This window comes from Lineus longissimus, chromosome 17 (genome assembly GCF_910592395.1).
Source record: "Lineus longissimus chromosome 17, tnLinLong1.2, whole genome shotgun sequence".
In the NCBI taxonomy this organism is placed as follows: Eukaryota; Metazoa; Nemertea; class Pilidiophora; order Heteronemertea; family Lineidae; genus Lineus; species Lineus longissimus.
In genome coordinates this window covers 9,392,157-9,414,557 of record NC_088324.1, presented here as the reverse complement: position 1 = coordinate 9,414,557, position 22,401 = coordinate 9,392,157, and the positions used below count along the sequence as shown (strand labels likewise).

The window sequence follows — 22,401 nt, the reverse complement described above, 5'->3', positions numbered from 1 at the left end:
CTTTTGATGATACATGCATGTGCTTCATGCGTTAAATGCAGAAAAAACACGGGTTGGCTTTCGATTAAAAACTATCATGATTTTGGGTACGAAACTCCGTTACATTTTCCTCTGGGTAATTTCATGTAATTTTCCTTGAATTCGACGCAATAATCGACCTACACGACATACGTCTGATGACCATATCGAGTCTGATTAATTATTGTCGTCTCATCTGCTCATAGGCCTAATGATCGATTGTCATCAATGTATGCACGGATGTCGGTTCTATTTTTGGTAATCAAGTACACATTTGATTCTGCATTATATCGTGATATTAGTCATGCAAGTCGAATATAGAACAAAAAGGCCATAGGGGCCTCAGAACCATAGTCAGAGAATTTTGTATTATTTTTTTAATTGCCTATTCTTTTTTGACCGCGAAGATTTCAGAACGAACCGGGGTTTGCACACGCACGGCGGACAGCATCATTTATGTGTCACATGCATATCAGTTGTCAGTCCAACAAGTTGTCTATGGTTAAAACACTGACCAGGGGAGTGGATTTTCGTTTTCGACCATTCCTTTTTGTTGGGCACTACCCAAGCTTTGAAGTTCGTCTGCGCAGACAACTTTGGTTTCATCCGCATTCCACAAAAGCAGCACCATCCGTCAGGAAATAGAGAAACACGCTCTCCCCAAACGTTGAGCATGAAAACGATTGAATGTCATGTGTCCCCACCCACATCCCGAACCCGATCGACCAGAACGTAGGCCTATTGAGCAATAGCTGGGACAAACAATACTCACAAGTACAAAGGCATTAATTAAAACTTCTAATCAAATATTTTGACAGCGATATTGTGCAGTGTACAGTTAGTAGCATGGTAACTATGCGAGCAACATGCCAATCAAGAGCGCCGACGTCATTGCCACCCGCCGTTTGATCAACCTCGCTGTCAGGACACAATGGAGATAAACGGGAATCCTCTTGTACATTCGTATGTACATGATTTGGTTCTTGGAAGCGTGGATATCACAGTATGACGACACGGGCCTGTAATTTCCACCTTATATTTAGAACACGGACGTGGGACAGGTTAAAAGGGATCCCCAACGGCCTTAACAAGACTTTCAGAGCGAAACGATCAGTCTTAGTGTAATTTCTGTCGGAATAAACGCTTTAGGGACGAAAAAGTGTGATTATACCATTGGATATAGGAAGAGGAATAAGGAAAATGTTTCATTGTTTTGGTAAAAGCAAGACGGGCAGATCTCGGGAAGGTAATGTATAACTTTCTTTATTGATTTCCAGTAATGAAGCCTGTAGGAGTGAACGGTGAAGTCCTCGGTTTCGCGCATAGGCTAGAGTGTGTATAATGGCTTAGTACAGTGCTGGCCTGATTCTACCTGAAAAGAAAGAACAGCCTATCATTCATGATTCATGCCGATTTTTGTTTTGTTGGCTATTCTATTATAAACCTGTTGAAAGGCCGTTTCAAACCCGTGAGAAATTCCAGAGGTGTTTTGTGGCAAATATCTAAATGCTATCAGGCACTATGCTAACACCTGCACCCATCAACGGAAAAATATAGCCATGTTTTTGTGCTGTTTCTTATGTTTCAGTAGCGGCGGCAAATTTCTGCTGTCCCCGTCATGTCTTTTTGTGGTGTCCCTTTAAGAACTTCACCGTGTTTATTGCATCTTAGAGTAACCAGACTACAAATACTCCCTGACATTATGATTGAGACTAGATCAAGATTTAATTGTCTATTCATTTCTGTTCATGTGCATAACTGCTCGGCGCATGAGGAAATGGTCCCATTGACCTCGAGGAAATAAACTTCCCTAATGAGAGGGCAAATTGGTCATGTAATTAGTGGTGCGCCTGAGGACCTGTTGCTGTATAATGATATGAGAGGCATCATCTTTTAATTGACATCACAAACAATAGATTTATGATAAAGTGTACGTGTATAGTACAAAAATGCGTCCCCGAAACATTAAAGTAGGCGTTAGCGTTGTAGTTTCGGGAACTTTTCGAAAACCCCCTAATGAACAAGAACCCAAATAATTGATGCCCCTCTAAAAGGAAACTATAGGCAGGAGCTAGAGGGTCTATGTGAGTCTCACGGCGTCTGAATATGCACGCTTGGGGGATAAAATCCGCGCCCGTACTGAAAAATGTAAATAATGTAGTGACCATGATATGCGACGATTTCCCTTGGAAATAATGGGTTAAAGTCATTATTCAGACATTTATGGATGCCATGCGTAATTTGTTGATTAATTAGGCCAATTCGTTAGACCTTTGTCAGTTTTGGAGATATGTACAATTGACACCAATCACCGTGTGTGTACATTGTGATGCGGCTGTGAATACATGTGTCGATGTCACCATATATCAAACTTTGTACGCACCGACGCGGAGTCTCCAACAGAAAAAATTCATAATCTTAAAGGTCAAAGCGAATTATCTTTTCAATATGCTTGTACTTCTCCTGTTTCATTAGAGAAACCATTTTTTCTGAAAAATTTCGACGCCTTTGTTTCAACTCCCGTGTACAATAAAAACACGCTTTATTCGTTATTTTTAGCACTCCAACTTTTCGCGCCTTCCGAGTGGACCGATGTCGGACTTAGCGTCTTCTTCCTCCGTATTACAGCTTGTCAAAATATCAGTCAGCCACTTATGGCCACGGCCTATAAAAGAACCAGAAAAAATGTTTTCATACGATTTTTCCAAGAAGCCTGTGTGGTTCACGACGTCTGGTCTTGTCAGGTTTTTACAACTGATTTGGTGCAGAGGTTTTTTTCAGTCGCCAAGTCCAAACTCGATGTACTTTCCCAAGGAAACAAAGCAACATTGTCCGCTATAGACACTTCTAAAAAAAATATAACCACCCTTGTATTTTTGGTGGTGAAATGGGTCAATCCTTTGAATTGCGCGAAACTCCTCTACAATGATTGTGAAAGGCAGATGGTGTCCTGACACATACAAGAATGGCTTGACAAAATCCAATGAGCAGTAGCCTACAATATGCCTACATGGACGAATTCCAGCCCCTGTGGAGTTATAGCATTAGCACCGGATAAGCATGGCGGGGTACGGTTGTTTACCGAAACAAGCTGAAAATAGTCAATGTGTCACCTGTTTTGGAATTTTTGGCTTCCATTGAGCCTTCATGTGGCGCCTTGGTTTTAAATCTTTAGCTTTACCAACATGTGCATATACGCCTTTTTCCTAATCCAGTCCAACGGAAAATGAAATGCTGTTCAATCGACATGCACAGGGGGCTTGAAAACCTTGATTTAAACGTCAATGGACAACTCTAATACGAAAGAATCGGTTGACACTGATTATGCAAAGGGCGCCGTTTGAACTGCCTGATAAGTCCATCTCAAGTACATGGCACCATCTCGAGCCGAGACGATGTCTTAATGTGATTTCCTCTTGCCGGAAGTGAGATCAGTCGGTCATGTGTTCAGTATATGTATGTGCAACGAGCTTTGGTGTCCGCAAATAAAGTGTGATGGCAATCATGGTGGGTTCCGGTACATATCGCAAGTCTTCCAATCAATTCGTCAATAAGGATTCGCAACAACTCTAACGTTAATACGGTATGCAGAGAAAGATGTTTCTTCGCTCCTTGCTGGCGAAAACTATCGTCACCCTCTCAAAGCATACCGAACTTCCAGCGGTATTGCTCCGTAGCCTCCGCCATATTGACGCGTTGTCTGGAAGCTGAGCATTGTCAATACATTGAGGGTCAAGATGTAATCAAAGCAGTGTATCAAAACACATTCTCGAAGTGCTGCCCGGCAAACACACTGGCCATGCCGCAACTGGAAAGTCCATCAAGAATTGGGTAGGTTAGCCTAGAAATTGCCCATGACAGATACAACCAACAGCGGTGAAATGTCACGAATGTTGACAAAAGCAACAAGTTCCCAAGGAACCGAACTGCCCATTGAACGGATATGCATGTACAATTATGCGTACGTTTACTGACAACCATGAATTGGAGCTTTTACTTCCAAACAAGCCATGTACTAACTGTATAAATGAATAATATTGCATTAAAGATGCCATTCCACGGATTTCATCCAAAGGGAATTGCTCTCTTCAAAGACATCACATATCATCTTTCATTATCCAACAATTCTGCTGTTGAATCTACAAGATTTCATTACTTTCCTAATTAAGTACGAAAACGACTTGGCTGATTTGCATAATTGCTTTTATTAGCGTTTGATATTCCACGTCTGAAGTGCACTGACGAGGACACCAAGATATGCTTTGCTAGAAACCTGTCAAAGGCGGTCGAGGATGGGGCTATTCATGTCAACGAAGTCTTCTCTTACATGAGAGCAATTAGTATAGATTTCCATATAGACTTGATGAGAGCATCCTCCTTCATTCCTTGACATCATAAATTAATAATGAAATGCTCGTAAAGCGCTTATTTCTAAGCTCGTGCAAGTCAAGTGACCTGCAACGTCTTTCATTAAGAGGAGAATATTTGAAGTCTTGTGACGACCGTTAATATCACTGCCTAATCTTTGAATTACCCTTTACTAACTTCGACTTGGCAATTCCGAGATTTCGCACTAATCGCACTCATACAATCGACTTTGACATATGTCAGTCTCAAGAAAATATATCTTGACTAGATGTCATCATCACTTTGGTTAAGTGCACCATCGGGTACATTACATGGAACGGAAGAAATTCAATAAAACTAGTAATTTGCACGACAGATTTATCAAGTGCCAAATGGCAAAATTCATACTTAGCTAGTGCGGTGAGTGATGATGCTTAGGAATGACATCCTTTATAGTTTCGAACCGGCATGCAGTGGTCTTCGGGATGAGTGTTGATACACGGTTAAAAGCCGCAAATCAGGGTTCAAAATGTAACCTGACTATTTCATCCCTTTTGATAATCTGATAGACCTGCTGCAGCAGAAGATCATGAATGGTGTGGAGTTGGAAGAATGAGACCAGAATTGGTAGCCTAACTGGTCAGCAAATACCATTTCGTTCTCGCGTGCAATCACGTCGCATGAAACTGCGAAGTGCCTTAAAAGAAACGACTAATGAAGTGTTTGGCGTTGCCAGGCAACATCATGTTTGGCCAGGACAAACTGGCGTGATGCAAGGTATGGCGTTTTCATCTCCTTAGTTCGGCAAGAAGGTATACAATCTATGCTAAAAAAACGCTTACTTCTTTCTGGTCTTCTGTGTCTTCTGTTAAAAGAGAAAGATGTGGGAAATATCCTGCTTACTATCCACCTGAAACATCGACCTGCTTTCCGTTATCGATTGCATTAATGAAGGTAATGTCGCCGGGATAGCAGTCACTCCAAAACATGTCAATGAGAAAGTGGATCGGATGCTTGGAGGATGGATCGCCTGCAAGACAGTCCTATATAGAAAGATGCCTGGAAGCGGATATGTCTGCAGTTTGCAGTATAACTTGGTTTTAAGAATGTATGGCGTTGCTTGTCCTTGGTTGTAGTGCGTTATCATTGTGCGTTATCATCAGTTGTTATAGATGCAACGAGAAAGGCCGTTGGGCAAGGAGTTGTCCATCACCGTTGATCTAGCATATGCTCTCGACAATGCTTGCCTGCATCATATAGAGAGAAACCTTACGATGAGATTGAGGAGTTGATAATAATTCCAGAAACGATCCCAGCCTAAGAGATGCCAGATGCCAGTCCCAATTTCTGTCAGAAGGAAAAGACGACACATTGAGTATGATCGATGGCCGATCAAATGCGGAGCAGGCGAATATTGGCTTTGAGTTGGCCACACTATACTTCAGCTATGTAAATCTCGATTTCGTGGATGTTGCCGTCAACTTAGCCTCAGCTTGGCCGAGGATGATTGGTAGGGGCAAAACTCTTGGCTGTTTCACTGGCCCTGTAAGCTTACTCGCAGTTGGGAACTCTAAGCTTGCATTCCAATTCCTATTCCAGAAGGATCATTGGCATTATCAAGAATTAGTCTTTATCATTTCTTGGCATTATTTGGTAACTTGGACAATTTAATCAAAGTTTAATGTTCCTTCGCTCCCCGTTGCATCAAAAAACATCAGAATTAAAATCGATATCATGGTAGCAAATACAATTCAAAAGTGCACCTACGCAAGGACATGGATTGTAACGGAGACTACGTAGTTAAGTTGTGTGTAGTTGAAAATACATACATTTTGTTGTACATACAAATTTTAAATTACTATGTTGTGGGCTGGTATTATCAACAATATGTAGGCCAACTTTATTACTGTATGGGCCTGTGAGGTGCAGAATATCCATTTCGATATCCATGGAACCAAAAAGATAGTTTTAGATGTCATCAACATTGGTGTTCTGACAATTTGTCCTCTGTTCTCTCATAAACCAACTGTGGGAGTGTCATCCATAGAGTGTGGTATTCCGCACCACGACAATAAGTTCGCAAGCCTTGGGAATGCCAACGTATCATAGAATTCGCCAAGCTTGGCGAATTCCCCATAGCCTGGCAAGGTCCTTTGGGCGTGGTGTACTAATGGCTGGCTTTGAAACAAAATTCGACTTGTTTGATGTGGTTTCGGTGGCCCTACGATCGAACTGCCTTTTGTGAGTATTCAAACTAAGAATGGTCAAAAGTATGGTAAATGCTTTGAGTGTATGCCTACATTGTACAGTATTCGATAGACAAACTAAAATGGAATGGTTTTGACCTTCTTTTTCTTGCTTGATGTCAATGTGTCATCAATGTCATTAACATTGTTGTTAAGCATATGTACCATAACCAAATTGCTCAGTATGTGGTCCAGAGTGAATCATGGTTACACTGACCCACATTCAACAACAATGGGTACTTCAGAACCTTAGGAAGTTTCCATATACATGTAAACAAATATTTCTTCTACTGAAGGGTGCATCGAAACCATGGCATGTCATCCTTGTTGTCAACAAAGCCTGCAAAGCCATGAAAATAATTTGTTTGTTTGTTTACAACAAGACATCCCTCCCCTTGGTTGACGTAGTTTATAACCGTCAATCCATGTCGCGTTGTTTTGGTCGTAATAATTCTGCCATGGGAACGAATTAATGTCGAAAGCTGGACTTTTTCCTCAGCCAAACACACCCTTTGGTTATGTGTCCATCTGTTGTCGAAATCCCTCACCAAAATAACTGAACTATAGCTATGTTTTTTCTCCGAAGCCCTGTATTTCACCCGCAAAACTATTTGACCCGTCACGAATTGTGCCTTATCAATAAATATGACAACGTTCTTTGCTCAGCTTCAACGAACAGCCTGATTTTCGAGATACGAGTGCTTTTAGTAAACAGCAAAAGTTCCCACTTTATACAATTTAGAGATGATTGAACACACTAAACTAGATTAAAAGTCAACAGGGACCATCCGTTAGCCAGAGAAAACGGCATCCATCACATCATTAGCCGTAGATTCGCATCTTCTATGATTTATAATCTAATGGCTTTAGGCTGAATAGCTCCTTGGGAACTAATAAATCGTGGAATAAAGACGATGTTGGTTGAATAGATGCTTTTCGACTGGTAGCATGGTCATAAGAGTAGTTCTTGAATGGTAAATTCGTGATGGTAAATTCGACTCTGACAAATTCGAACATAAAATTACAGGTGCCTGGGAATTGTCAGGTTCTCAAGTATGATACTCAAGCAGTTTATTGGGGATGGCCAGGTGCAACGTCCCATCAGTAGCAAATGCAAACGGTCCAAAAGATCAACAGTTGCATGAAATCTGCTTGATATGATGAAATTATCAAAGAGTCATTTCGTTAATGATGAGAATGATATGAAATCCTGGAGGACTTCTTCACGTCTGATCATCCACATGAAAGCCGTCATCCAGTGAAATGCAGAATTGCTAGATTTTCCCTACCACTATAAATTTCCGGGTTTAGACATTGTGTGGAAATATCCACATGAGAAAGTTTTTGTGGATACCCGCCTCTTGTCTCTGGTAGACTAGAGTTCTCCATGCCATCATCCACATAAATGTCTATGGAGTGTGTTGTTCTTTTTGTCTCACACACTTCAGCTCATCGTATTGTCCTCGTAAAAATCATGTGATACATGGATGTCGAGACCATACAATACATGTACGCCTGATATCTTTTAATATTTTGCTCCTGGCTTTAGGCCGGGCTGGCGTAGAGCAAAACAGTACGTTGGCGAACATTAGTTTCATGGCCATGAACCTCTGGTGGATCCATTATCCGTATGCTGTGTAGCTTTATGGGAATCCGGCCTTAGAGGATTATACACGTCGGTCAACAACCACAAATATAAGTCAAGATGACTGTCACCTTGTATAACACCAAAGATTTTTTCACCTGCAGTCTGTGAAACATCCGATCGTCCACATAGAACATCATCGTGAAGGTACAACATTGTGTGGCATAATGTTAACTCTTGCTCATTTTCTTTTTCTCCAGACTTGGGCACCTCGGACAACACCCACAGGAAGAAGCTGGTGGTGGTCGGCGATGGTGCCTGCGGGAAGACAAGTTTGCTGATCGTGTTCAGCAAGGACGAGTTTCCAGAAGATCACGTGCCTACGATATTTGATAACTATGTGGCGGACATCGAAGTGGATAACAAACAGGTTTGTGTCACGCTGTCCCTTGGCAATTTACGGACGAATGTGCTTTCTTTCTGGGTCAAAGCATGTCTGAAAGCCTCAGTTCATGGTCATTGACGGACAGTACTAGTTTCTTGTCATAAAGTCATAAATTTATCTACTACTTTGGCTGACTGGCTAGTTCTTGGTTTGTGGCTAAAAAAGGGGAATAGAGAAGATCCATTAAAGGTATTAGTTTCTGTTGATCGTAAGGGTGGTCTATAAACAAATGAAATCATTATTTGGCCAATACTTGGTACACCTCAGTCAGTTTGTTACCACATTTTGTGCAACAGACAACGAGTTCAACCATCTGCTTCATGTGATCTAATGGCCAGCTCTATATGGGCGTGTAAAAAGCCACCGGAATCCAGCCTTGGTCTCCTCAGCGCTTACTTCATTTCCTCATCAGAAGTCCTGCTGATCTTTTGGTAATTGGAAGACCAAGATGCCTTACAATCGTAACATGATCGCGCTGCGACCATTTTGTCTTGTAGCCGTATCAGTCTAATTTATGTTGACAATGCCTTGTGGACGCTAGCCTGGCATCTGAAATCAGCGTTTCTTGTTCTGTTATTGCAAAGGCGAATGCACTCAAAGCACCCTAATCCCATCTCTGAAGCTGGCACCGAGCTTTGCTAAGCTTGCTGCGCATGTTGAAGACCTCGTTCAGCTTAATTATCTTGGCCAGAACATACACTTCTTTCAGGAAAGAGGAATCTGCAATGTTTTTGATCGTTGGTCTGGTTTAACCACTGGCTTGTCAAGGAAAACAAAAAGTTGAATAAAGCGACAGCATCATTATCCGTATATATGCGCTAAATCGAAATAGACTTTTGGCTCAATGTATAGGGCCTGATTCATCATCCCTGGGTCGCCTGGCTTCCTTGAAGGTTTTGAAAAAAATAAAAGATTGGTCCATCATGGCCGCTGTTTGTTGCCTACCATTTTGGCGAATGGTGGCCGGGCGGATTTATCATTTGTATCGGTGCTGTCCGAACGCATGTGAATGAAAGTAGGGCCTATTGGAGGGGCCTGGCGTGAATTATAACAGTGTCGGTATTCTGTGATACCATGGTGATGGTACCTCCTCATCATCAGCCGTACCCTATAGTCAGATCTTTCACAGGGGACTTGTTGCTGTTCTGCCAGTAGCAGGAGATTATATTATGTCCGTAGAAAATAACGAAAGTGGTTCAGAGATCCCGGGAGCGAAAACACAAGAGTTGGCAATTTGTTGGCGGAGATTAGAGCTAGTTGCCGGAGGGGATCATTAGGTTATAACAGCTAACGAGATGTTTGGAATCGACAGCGACATGAAAACATGAGGAGAGTAATACGACACATGGGCATGTGCGCGCTGCCATGGCGATACTGGTGCAGCAGACTGGGTGATTGGTGCAAACCCCCCCCCCCCCCCGTTTTTTTCTTCTCTCGTTTCAATTATTAATTGTTAATAGGAAAACGACAAATAGCTGAGCTTTTCGGAAGTGGAATATATTGTATAGCTTGTTAGTAACACTACAGTGATTCGACTCCGGAGGCAGTCTTATTTTTTCGATCACCTTCGGCGAGATATCCCTTTCGATCGCTTCATCAGGACAGTCGAGCTTTTGATAATGAATGGCGCTGCAGGGAAGGCACTTTTGTTAATGGTCGTTCGTTTTATCTCTTGCTTGATACTCTATACAGCAAGAACATTTTAACAGGTCCAGATCTGCTTTATAGCATGCATTATATATACGTAGATAAAACAGGTTGTATGTACTTGAAATGAGATGAGGGGAATCTGCACCTGCATGCATCCTCAAAATACAAGAGGTTAAACCAATATATAGTCGCTTTAAGAAGGATCCTGGGGGACTGGCCTGCAGCATGCATATGAAAACGACCAGTGACCAGATGAGGTTGAACATTTAGCAGATCCAGGGGGACTGGCCTATAGTAACTGTAAGCAATGGAATGACCTATGACCGTTTAGTGAAATTCAGGGGGACTGACCTGCAGTGAGGAAATGGGAACGACAATGCCAAAAGGAGGTCAGCATTTTCAGTGTTAACTTTCGAAACGAATATAACTTCGAGGTTCGAGAGTCGGACTGGATACACTATCTGATATAAACTGATATAGCTAGCTTACACCATATTGTGGTATGATTATTACTTTTATCTGTATGATCGTAACTAGAATTTAGCAGTGATTACTGCCCCAACGATTCACAGGTCATTAACCATGGCCATTACTTGGTGAATGCATCTGCCAATGTCGTATCTCATCCTTAACGCCGACAACATCGGTGGTATCAGCGCCTTTCTTGGTAATCGACTGAAGCACCAAGTGACACTTTGCCGAAGATGACTTTATCATTATTTCTTTATCAAAATTTGACATGGGTTAGCGTAGGCCACCAGTCGCATTTCTGAAGTCTGCATGCACAGGATGTTAGAAGATCACCAGTCTTGGAGAAACGACGTCCCGCAGTACGCAATATGAGTGTGTTGACGAGCGCATTAATGGTTTAATGAACTGACTGGTCTGATTTGTACAGAGGGGTTCTCCATACGGCTCAGTAGAGTCCAATATGGCCACATAGCAGCCATCTTGGTTTTGGTTCCCGGCAAATCGAAGAATGTGATCATATGTGTTGTACTTGTGCATGGCGGCACGGAGAAAGGTTGATTCACCACCTCCGCGTTCGTCGTTCAAAGTGGCAACTCTCATCTAGTTTATTCAACTTTTTTACTTGTTCACTTGGAGAGAAAAGATCAAAGATTATTTTGTTCGCATAAAACTTTCTAACTTGTCTAATCTTTTGAATTCTTTCTCTCTGCAGGTTGAGTTGGCGCTTTGGGACACAGCTGGCCAGGAAGAGTACGACCGCCTTCGGGTACTGTCTTACCCCTACACTGACGTGATCCTCATGTGTTTCTCTGTAGACAACCCAGACTCCCTTGACAACATCGAAGAAAAATGGCTGCCAGAAATCAAGCATTACTGCCCCAAGGTTCCCATTGTGTTGGTGGGGAACAAAAAGGACTTGCGCAATGATTCTAATGTCATCCGGGAACTTTCACGCCATAAACAACTACCAGTGAAGCCGGCGGAAGGAAGGGAGATGCAGGATAAGATTGGTGCGCAGGAGTACTTGGAGTGTTCCGCTAAAACCCGCGAGGGGGTGCGAGAGATTTTCGAAGCTGCCTCCAGGGCAGCGCTGAACAAGAAACCGAGGAAAACATTCCGCAGTGTAAAAAATAGGATAGCACAAAAATTTAAATGAGACTTTTGCTTCGCTGCTTTTGGAAAAAAACTTAATGGCGTAGATTAGGCTATGAACATTCTTGGTGCTAATTGTGTTCAGAGATATGAACATAGGTCAGGAGGGACTGTTTTGCTGGATCTACGCACTAATAACATTTATTGTTTTGTATACACTCCCCATAAAAGAGCCTTTTTCGGTGAAATGAACCAGGACATTTAACTTATGGCTCTATTAGTTAGAACTCTAAACAACACTTCTGCAAAGGGGGACTTAACTTGACGTGACGGGAAGGAGTATGATTGGAGTGGGAAGATCACCGCATTTATGTAGAGATCTGAATGACGACATTTGGTGAGGGTAAACATTGCACGATAGTTTCGACAGCATCCGTACTGTATTGGGATGGGCTATTGAGTGAAATAAAAGTAGGTGACGTCATTATTGACCCCAATTTGGTGATTTCACTGTAGCGGGGTTGCTTGTGCTAGCCATTCCTGAATCTTCCTCATTGCAGTTGCTTCCTACAGTAATGACTATATATATATATATATATACGAAAGGGCCATTTGATAATTCCGGGCTTGTTTAAGTTTTTCCATAAAAGTGTTCCCACCCATTCTCCACGCAGATGAAACAGGTGTGTTAGATCTTATTGGCGACATTTACGCAGCTACATACACAGGTTAAGTCCCTTCCGGCAAAATTGTTCGGATCGGATACAAATGGAAACGCAAATGTTGCTGGTAATATATGAAGGGTGAACGTGTGAATCACGGAAAAACGTGACTCAAACAATCATGATTTTTCGTGTTCGCCCCGACTAAAGGATTATTTCAAACGCGGATCTATAGCGCTATAGATCCGCGTTTGAAATAATCCTTAACTAAAAAGGTTCTAACGAAAACCGTCAGGGTTTTTGGTCCTTACTAAACTTCATTTCGTATTTGAACCAAAGATGAGCTAAATTAAGGGAAGAAAAATATTTAAAAAGTCAACAAAGTTCTTGAGAGAGAATTGTATCAGATTTACAAAAAAAGGAAAATGTATATGGTGTTCGCGAATAACTAATTGTCAGTAATACAAATATTAGGCCGTTATTTTTATCTTCAGCGCCATGAAAGTGAGGCATGGCATGTATCATCAATTTTTATATATGTTTTGTAAAAAAAATTTATTATTCAGGGTCAAAGGCTTTCAAGCGAATGTCCTTGTGAAGCAAAGTTAATGGCACGTTGACTGTGATCACAAAGTGACCCAGATGTTCAATAAATGTCCTATTCTATGCCTGTTCTATCAGTACTTGTGGGTCTATGGATAGGCCATACACATATTAAATGTTTACCGAATGTATATCTGTATACATGAAGTGTGTTTTTTTGGACGAGATAACAGCCTATTTCTGGAAATTCGGTCAACTCGATTCGGTCCCGTCCATCAGATGAAACAAGCTGGATACACGACGCAACCGACGGGATGGAGCCGAAATGACAGCTACAGACAAAATTCCTGGTACAAACATGTTGTATTGCGAGAATAGAGAGACCCCATATTGGCAACTGGTTCCTGCCTATATACTTAACAGTCTCCTTTGATATTTCTTTTGTGATGAGAAGTGTATATGATCTATCGTTAATCTCTAATTGTTTATGATGCTGTCAATCAAGCATTGTTAAAGTGTCAACTTGGGCAATAGATGTGTTGGTTTTTCATACAAAAATGGCTACCAACAGGACTGCGACTTCTCCAGACAAGATACTTAAAGAATCATTATACATGTATTGCGATAGACAATGCACTAGAACGGGGCATAACCATATGGCTGGCAGAGGTATCATTGTTCCTTTGGCCAGGTAAATCCAACTCCAAAGTTCTCCCTTTTAAAGGGGGACTATAGGCAGGAGCAGAGGGGCTAATTTGGCCATCTTCAGGTGACTAATATACACAGTAAGGGCCCTGGGTCATGTAAGATTCAGCACTAAATATATTCCTCGTACAAGTGTGAATAATTTCGACGTACTGTGAGATGTGAGAGACCCCTACTGGCGACTTCGTGTAACTTAATCTTGCCTGCCTAGCTGCTGCCTATATTGTCCCTTGAAAACAGTATGCCGAGAAACTGCAGGGTATGAATCTCTCGCAGCGCTGGGATCGCGCACGTGTGACAATCCATCACATCAGTTGTGGTTCGATTTATGTGCATGTGCAGCAATTTAAAGCACAATTATTTTTTTAACTTGTGGTCTGGGGTTGGGAACGCTACTAACTTGAGCTTTAGGTATTTACGTTTTGTATAAATCTAACGAGTCATGTATTTCTTAAATATTCCATTTAAAAAACTTCGTTACCGATTTGTAAAGTATAAATTAACGTTTTCGAATAAAAAGCCTTGTATATCATTCAGTATATAGTTGTTTTTTTATGTACATTTATAAGTTATGTTATTTCTGAAAACAAAAAAGCTACCACTCAAAAATTTCATTGTTCACCAAAATTTTCATTATTTGCAAAAAAAACACTTTCATTGAACAAAAGCGTCTTCTAATCTTTCAAAAGTTGAAAAACGATCAAATTTACACTTAAATCTTTACCTATATACGTATCAATGGTCTAGTATCAGGTAAACGATCATTGCTTGACCACTTTCACATTTCTCCTGGCATGCCATCATAGTCTGGGCTCCTGACCTAACTCTTGCTCGTATCGAGGGCATGGGACCAGACAACATCGATACCGTCAATCCCGAAGAGAAAACATTGGCGAAGATTGCCGAACACTCGTTGTATTGACCAATGGGGTTGGCTACTCTGTTCGCGCGCAAATTTTACCGCGTCCGCAGCGACGTGTCGGTTTGGTGCTCCTAGCGGATACTTGAGGAACCAAACGTGTTGATTTTTCGATTTCCTGAAGACCACGGGAGGTCATTTTCGATCGTGATTTTCTCCAAGAATACACGTTTGAATTGTAAAAATAATTCAGATGTTATACTTTCTAGCTCATAAATATTTCATGCCATGAAATGTGGGATGTCGATGGCGTGATCAGAACGTGATATTTGACAGATTAGACATGCATGCGCTGATGACGTTATCGCGGGCGTTTTTGTTAGGTTTCCATGGAGCATTCATAATCATAGTCTCCATGCTTTCTCGTGTCAGGCCCGTCAAAGTGATTCGGTCATGGGTTCGATTCTTTGGGAATTTCTGAACATTGCGGACAGAGTGGGGTACTGTAATGCTTGGCCATGGGTCAAGGGTTCGAATCTTTGGCTCTGCATCACGAATTGACCAATCGGCGTAGATCGCATAGAAAAGTAGTTAAGAAATCAATGCATGGTCTCACTGTCCAGTACGGGTGCTATCTCAGATCTGTGCAATGTAGTTTCTCTGATATCATTTAGGTTGAGGTGAGATATTGAGAAAAGGTTATGGCAGTTGATGTTTAAAGGAAAATAGCTTAAAATCTATTACTGGTGTGTAACAGCACTTAATTTGTCTCGTGTCCAAAGCTCATAGTCATAGACTCATACCGCCCAAGAAAGCATTTTATTTTCGGTAATGGTGTGCTGTCGTCGGGCTATTCCTTTTTTTTAACGAAGAGGACCAAGTAAGGTAATATACTGAAGCCACAGCTATCTCTCGGCCCGAAATGATGTAAAAACGCTTCTAAAAAAGCCTATTTCTCATTGCTCGACAAACTTTCAATACTGCAGCGCCAGTACAAAGCGATAATCGCATAAAAAGTGGCATTCTTACTGAGTTACTCTTACTCTTAGTTCAAAGACAGGAGAATTAGCGTTATCGGAATTTCTATCTGAAATAGAAGACCTGGATGAATGGCTTTACAAATTGCATTAAAGGCTACAGGAATGAAGCATGAGGCTATAATGCCATAAAATGACCTTTTTTGTTCAGCTATTGCGCTAAATTTGTCCTAACCTTGGAGTGCACCTAAAAGCATGAGAATAAAGCAGAGGAAGCGACTTGGGTGCTGGTAGGGAAGAAATATCTGCTGGAAGTGCAGTTTTATTGTCGGAATTTTGCAGAAATTTACCAAATATTTGAAAAACCATGAAGCGGTTGGAATTTTGAGCTGAATTTTTGCATGCAGCATCTGTACGACATCAACAACTACATTGGCAGTGTTTTATTGGTTCTGACATGTATAGATATCAATTATAACAATATATCATTTTGTGTCATTTTTGGATGGATTTTCAGGGCAAACACGAGCGACGCTAAGATGCTGAAAATTTTGGAACGTAATGATAGATACATAATCTGATTGAGGCTAAAGCGAAATATCGATATCAGTGCTAATTAACCATTTATTCTTCTAAATATCACAAAATGACAACTTGGACAAGTTCTCAAAATATCAACATTTTTTGAAAATGTTCTTGATGACATGAAATACAATGTCAATCTGAGTACTGAACCAAGATTTGGGGTGAAAAAATCAAAGTCTAGTTGATTGAGAGGGAATAACGTTTTCGTGATATTTTGAAGAATTACTGCCAAACCAGCATTGATATAAAAATTTCGCTTTAACATCTATCAGATTATGTATCTATCATCAATATCCCACATTTTCAGCGTTATATCACGCACAGTTTGCGGATGCAGACCACTTTAAAAATATCTTGTACCCAGGTCTTACAGGCTTTTCAGTCCTATACATTCCAGCTCATGGATGGTATTCCTTAAAGGAAAAATATATAATGTACATTTAGGTTGTAAGTTAAGTAGAACGAGGTCATGAGAAAAGAAAAAAATGTATTGCTTGGCCTCGTGAGTGTCACTCTGGGACTGGTTACCTTCGCCAACCTCAGACTGAACTTTTATAATCGGAGCTGACAGGAGGTAAACAGTGATGATTGCATTCCACTATTGGGTGGCGGAAATCACTGTGTAGTTCTGTGAGAGAAATGCACCACATGCACTTAGGATGCAGGAACTGAAGGTGATATCAACATGAGTCATCCTCGAGGTACAATGTAGGTCATGGGACAATGCTGTACCACCAGGCACAGCTTCTTCTTTCTTCTACTTTCATTTCAGTATTGGCCTTGGAGAAAGAGACTTGTTGTGTGATCAGCAGCTGATTGCTGGAGGATGAGATGCTAATGCTTCAGGTCACATGTGAACTTCCTCAAATCCTGGAGCCCCAATCGGAATTTCAGTAAGTTTTGAGATTTTTCTTTGACAATCAAGACAGCTCTTTTTGCAAACTCTTTCTCTTTTTGCCTACAGGTTTGAATAATTAGTTCCGTTCAAAGTTCGTGTCTTACAAAGCATCGAAATGACTATAGAGACTTGGACTGATCTGCAAGTAACATTATTGTGGAAGTAAGACTTTCGAGCCAGCTGTTGGTTGAATTTCGGATGGAATTCTATCTCATCTATCTAACGTTTTGACTGGCCAAATCAGTGCTGCAGTTTTGAGAGGATAAATCAGTTTTTGTGTGCGGCATAAAAGGAAGGAGTTCCAACTTTTTTTGTAAATGCCATTTAAAATTCTAGGATGGTGTGTTTTCGGCTAAAAACGCTGATTGGGTTGTCCTACAGTTGCCCACCCCATATTCCGCTCCATGTTGTCAGTGATGAATGTGATGATGATGTCGTGCTTGTACGCTGGAAAAGAATTGAGGACTTAGAGGTAGGCATTCATGCAATGTTAAGCATGTCTTCTATGTGGTCAGCATGTTTGACAATGTTAGCTAGAACTACCCCCTCCCCTAACCCCACCAACCACCAACCTCCACCCCCCAAACCCGGCCCTCCCTATCTGATCAAGGACACCCTCAGGATTGACGAGAGGTGTCCTGATTAGAGTTGTCAAATTGAATGGAAACAACCAATTTGGGGCCAAAACTAGTATCCTTTTTGAAATTGACTAGAGAGGTTGTCATTGATAGAGACTCAGTCCGCCAAGGAAGGTTCCACTGTACTTAGTCATGTCTTTTAAAGTGAACTGAAAAGAAGAAGTTTTTGGGTTATCATATTTCAAAAAATGTATGCAACTTTGTACCGACCTCTGCCAACCGTTGCGTGTTAAATTCATCAGTCCTCAAAAACGTATTGCACAAATCACCCCATCTGAAATTTCCCAGTATTTGTTTAGCTTTCAGTGGAGATCAACTGGAGGATTACCAAATGATGGAGACTACTGCCCCATTGGGCCTGTTTCCTTGGAGGCTCTGATCAAATTCCCAGCGATCCAACTCGAGGTCATGGCTCAGTTGGAAATCAAAAAGAGGTTATTTCAGGACAAAACAACACGACTAATTGTCACAAAGATATCAAAATATCAAATATCTTTGTCGCATTTTTAGTCATGTCAATGTCTTCTCTCTGCGTCTCGGACACTGAGAAGAACGATTATGCTGTTAGGTCATTCTCTAGTTTGTTGGTTTGAGTTCATTGTAATTTACTATTGTTTGTTCTTTTTGTAAACAATAAAACAATCTCCTGGAGTCAGGTTGTGAGAAGTGATTCTTTCCCAGGCTTTGTTGCCAGTATTTCAGCTCCTCTCTTTGCTTCCAGGTGGCTCTGTGGGGACTGTAGGTTAAAAGTTCTGCAATTTGCCTCTTCCAGCAAGCGGGAGCATGGTCAAGAGTTTTTTTAAAGTCATGAATCTTTCTGTGGGCGTCTGAAGAGGATGCCTTAAAATCATGCTGTAGGCAAGCATCAGTTGCAAGTAAATTGGCTGTTGCAGTGCCTCTGAGCCTGCCGTCTCAACAGTCATATCAGCAGTGTATGTTCCATATTTGGGCTGATGGGAGAATGACATTACCATTGCCAGTAACTGGCAGGGCCAAATATTGTCATTATTGATATAAAATATCATGAATTTATGTATGAGGGTCCTGTTGCTGATGTCGGTACTATGGTTTAGTCATGATGATGTAATGATGTTGTTACATAGGCACTTGTTTTTGCAAGTATATTTAGTCATTGTTTGGACAAACTTGTCACAGACTAATAGTCAGTTTTTTTTCTGCGAATGAGAAAAGAAATGCCAGCTGGCAGCTGTAGTGAGATTTTGCCTTTCATTTAATCGTCTTCTCCACAGGGCTTTCTCAAGCTAGGATGCATGGTACCCTTGGCTTTGATATTCAAGATATTTTGCCAGTGTGCAACACAAGGTAAGGTCCGGCCCTGTAAGAACCCTACATACGGCTACTCTAGAGCAAGGTAGGGTGGCTCTTCCCAGGTAACGTAAAGCTGCCTTAAGGTAGGGTAGGACGCCCTGACAGTGCCCAGTGGCCTAGTGGAGAACACTGACATTGTTACAAAGTTTTGATAAAACACTGAACTCGGACATTCAGCCAGCAGTGCTCCATACAACCCACACAATCATTATGACCATTCAATCGATCATTACGTGCGAGCTCCCAAATTATTGGCGATTTTCTTGGTAAATAAGCAGGTCTGCCTGCTTATGATATTATGCCAGTTAATCAGCCTGTATTGACATTGCATACATCCTGTTAATGCTAATCTTAGCACCCTTATTTGTCATTCCTAGGGGTCATCTCAATGGTAAAGGGTGTAAGGTTTATTCATAAAATTTGTAATAAATGAAATATAAGGAGGCCATATTTGACTCATTTGCTAAAAGTTTCATGACATTTCAGTGTAAAATATTACAGGAGTTGCTTTTTGAAGTCTTCTTTTTCTTCGTTCTCTCTAAGATGGTCAGTCCCTTCCTAGCGATGTTCGCTGTCATCTGCCTTAGCTGGTCCTGGTCACCCGCGTACAACTGGTCCTTGATGGAGGTTCCCGATGGTCAGATCTCCTCCTTTAGGGCTGCTAGGTCAGGACACTCAATGGACAGGATGTGGCTGACAGTCATCGGTTCGGAATTGCAGGGGCACAGGTCACTCTCTCCAATTCCAAATTTGTGGAAGAGATGGTGTTTTAGTCTGCACTGGCCTGTTCGGAGGCGGAATATGATGGCTTGCTCCTGGTGAGGGTGTGGCAGTTGTTTTGGTCATATCCGGGGTGGTTGTTTTTCCACTTGGTCTTGAAGGCTGTTTTGACTGTGGACTTGGTTTCGTCGTAGGAGAGGCTGAGGTCAGTCTGCTCTTTCTTCCTTTCCTCTGTTTCGTTGTCTCTAATGTCACAGTGGGCTGGTATCCTTCTTGTTGTAGCTACAAAGGATGTTCAGAGCTGTGATCAGGGGAGTCTAGGTCCTCACTCCCAGATTTCTTGTCAGTGCTTCTAGGATGGAGAGGGCATCTGTGAAAATGAAAATGCTTTTTGGCTCGCCTGTGAGCCTTAATTTACAATCACGCAGTGTCCGTCGTCGTCGTCGTCGTAAGACATGGGTGGCACGTTTTGTAACCGCTCAAGCTTTTGAACTCTAACTTGGTTGTACCCCTAGGTGACCACTACTCGGAGACCGAATCGCGGCCTCATATGATACACAGTTTTGCCACCAGGGGTCCAGAGGTCAAAAATGGAAAAATTATGTTTTCTCCCATTACCGGTCCGAAAAATTTGAAAAAGATATGGTAGGTACTTCTACCAATGCGACATCACATATCCTCCGGGTTTTTGATTTGACCTAAGGTCACAGAGGTCAAAGTTTGTCGGCAGCAACGCCGTTAGTTGGTGGTGGCACGTTTCGTAACCACTTTAGCCAGAGATCTCAAACTTGGTACAAATGTACCCCTACCCAGAGACCGAATCTTGGCGTAATACAATTCATGGTTTGGCCAATAGGAGGCCAAACGTTAAAAGTGAAAATATGCGATTACTTGCCTGATACTGGTCCAAAAATCTGATAGGTACTTCTTGCAGTGTTACATCATATATCCTATGCAGTTTTTTTACCTACTTTTCAATGTGACAAGGTCAAGGTCGTCCAGGGGCACTGCCATTAGACAACAGTGGCACGTTTTGTAACCGCTGAAGCTATTGAACTCTTAACTTGGTACACATGTACCCCTGGGTGATCGCTACTCAGAGGCCAAATTGCGGTCTCATTGTCATAAAGGTTTCTTGAGTGATATTTCCATCTGACTTTCTTGTGATTGTCCGAATCTTATGATGAATTAATTAAAACTTGGCCACTAGAAAATCCTTATTATGTCATTTTGTACTCATTGGCTCACTGTTTATACAACACCGCTGTATCTGTTGTCATCATCGTCATTGTCTAGTATGATCCTGTTTCAAAAACAGTGGCATGTTTCTTAACTGCTGGAGCTATGAACTTGAAACTTTGTACACAGGACCCCTCAGGTCAGGTGACCTTTGACAATGAATTTTGGTCCGATTTGATTCTTGACTTAAATACATGCTTACTAAAGAGTAGAATGTATTTAGGACAGTCGAGATAGTTTCCACAAGTGTGTCATGTGTGGAATAGTAAGGGGGCATCTTCGTAAAGGAGCAAGGATATCTGGGTTCAAAAGCTGAATCGATACTGAATGTTAACATCTTGAGTGTGTAGCGATGTACAGGGTGGCCCAGAATTATTTTCCCACTCACAATGGATACACAATAGAATTCTATTGTCCAAAGGAAAATAATTCTGGGCCTCCCTGTCGATAGATCTACATCTATTACACCCAACCATTCAGTGCCCAATGACGCTATTCTACGGTGTTGAACAGGGGGTCCCATTGACTGCAGCAATCCTCTCTTTGAAACAATGTCAACTACACAAGCGGCAACTGATGTGCTGGTCCTGAACCGAAGAAGTTCTTTACATCATCTTATCTAACGAAATGAATGTCGAGTCTATTATAGCAGTGAACAATGAAGATGAAGAATATCAATCCACCTCTGTCTTCTTTACTTTGTCTGGTGACAACATCAAGAGGAATCAATGGAGAAATGAAATTTTGTCTCTTTCACAGTATCAGTCTGGGTGGCCGTACATCATGCCCAGATCCTTGATGCTCGCATTATTGCATTTCCTTATTTAACTATGATAATTATAATAATAATAATAATAATAATAATAATAATGATAATAATAATAATAAACTTTTATTAATGATTAAGGCCATCGGCCCCTTACAATAATACAAATTATTATATCAAGCAATACAACTGAAGATGACAAAACAAAGTTATATACAATTAGAATTCGAGTCTCCTTCCCATACTCTTGTAAAGAAAAACTGACAAATTACACAAGGTTTCTGCACACTAACTATTCATTGAGGAGACAAAGGAATACATCGTTGGCACGGAGAAAGGTAACAATCTGGTACGAAGATATTGCAAAAATACACATACATTCAAAACATGAACTAGCTCTCAGCAAGAGCTTGCGGCGGTGAAGTGCAGGAAGCAAAAATGACAAGCTGGTGAAATGGGGAGGGTTTTTATGCACAGATTGAAAATGCATTGACTTAGTGAATGTTCAATGGAGTAAGGCATTTAATAGGAGAAGCTTCCTGTTCACTTTTACAGTAGAAACCATGAAATCAAAAAGGAGTGTCTGTGGAAATGAGCTGTTTTTGATAAAAATAATTTGAAGTGTT

At 41.3% G+C, this 22,401-nt stretch overlaps 2 protein-coding genes across 3 annotated transcripts in view; both read left to right on the top strand.

Annotated features, from left to right (window-relative positions):
* Positions 1 to 1,060: 1,060 nt before the first annotated feature.
* On the top strand, positions 1,061 to 14,303 carry LOC135501158 (ras-like GTP-binding protein Rho1). The gene is made up of 3 exons (XM_064793033.1): positions 1,061 to 1,264; positions 8,457 to 8,626; positions 11,475 to 14,303. The coding sequence occupies exons 1-3, from the start codon at positions 1,219 to 1,221 to the stop codon at positions 11,916 to 11,918; spliced, it is 660 nt and encodes a 219-aa protein (XP_064649103.1). The 5' UTR covers positions 1,061 to 1,218; the 3' UTR covers positions 11,919 to 14,303.
* Positions 14,304 to 16,776: 2,473 nt separating this feature from the next.
* The window catches only part of LOC135501168 (ral guanine nucleotide dissociation stimulator-like 1), a 63,833-nt gene continuing 58,208 nt past the window's right edge, over positions 16,777 to 22,401 (top strand). For both annotated transcript variants that reach the window (XM_064793046.1, XM_064793044.1), the window contains exons 1-2: positions 16,777 to 17,078; positions 17,420 to 17,555. In XM_064793046.1, coding sequence (XP_064649116.1) covers positions 17,017 to 17,078; positions 17,420 to 17,555 — 198 coding nt within the window. In that variant the 5' untranslated portion in view covers positions 16,777 to 17,016. The remainder of the gene's footprint in view (positions 17,079 to 17,419; positions 17,556 to 22,401) is intronic.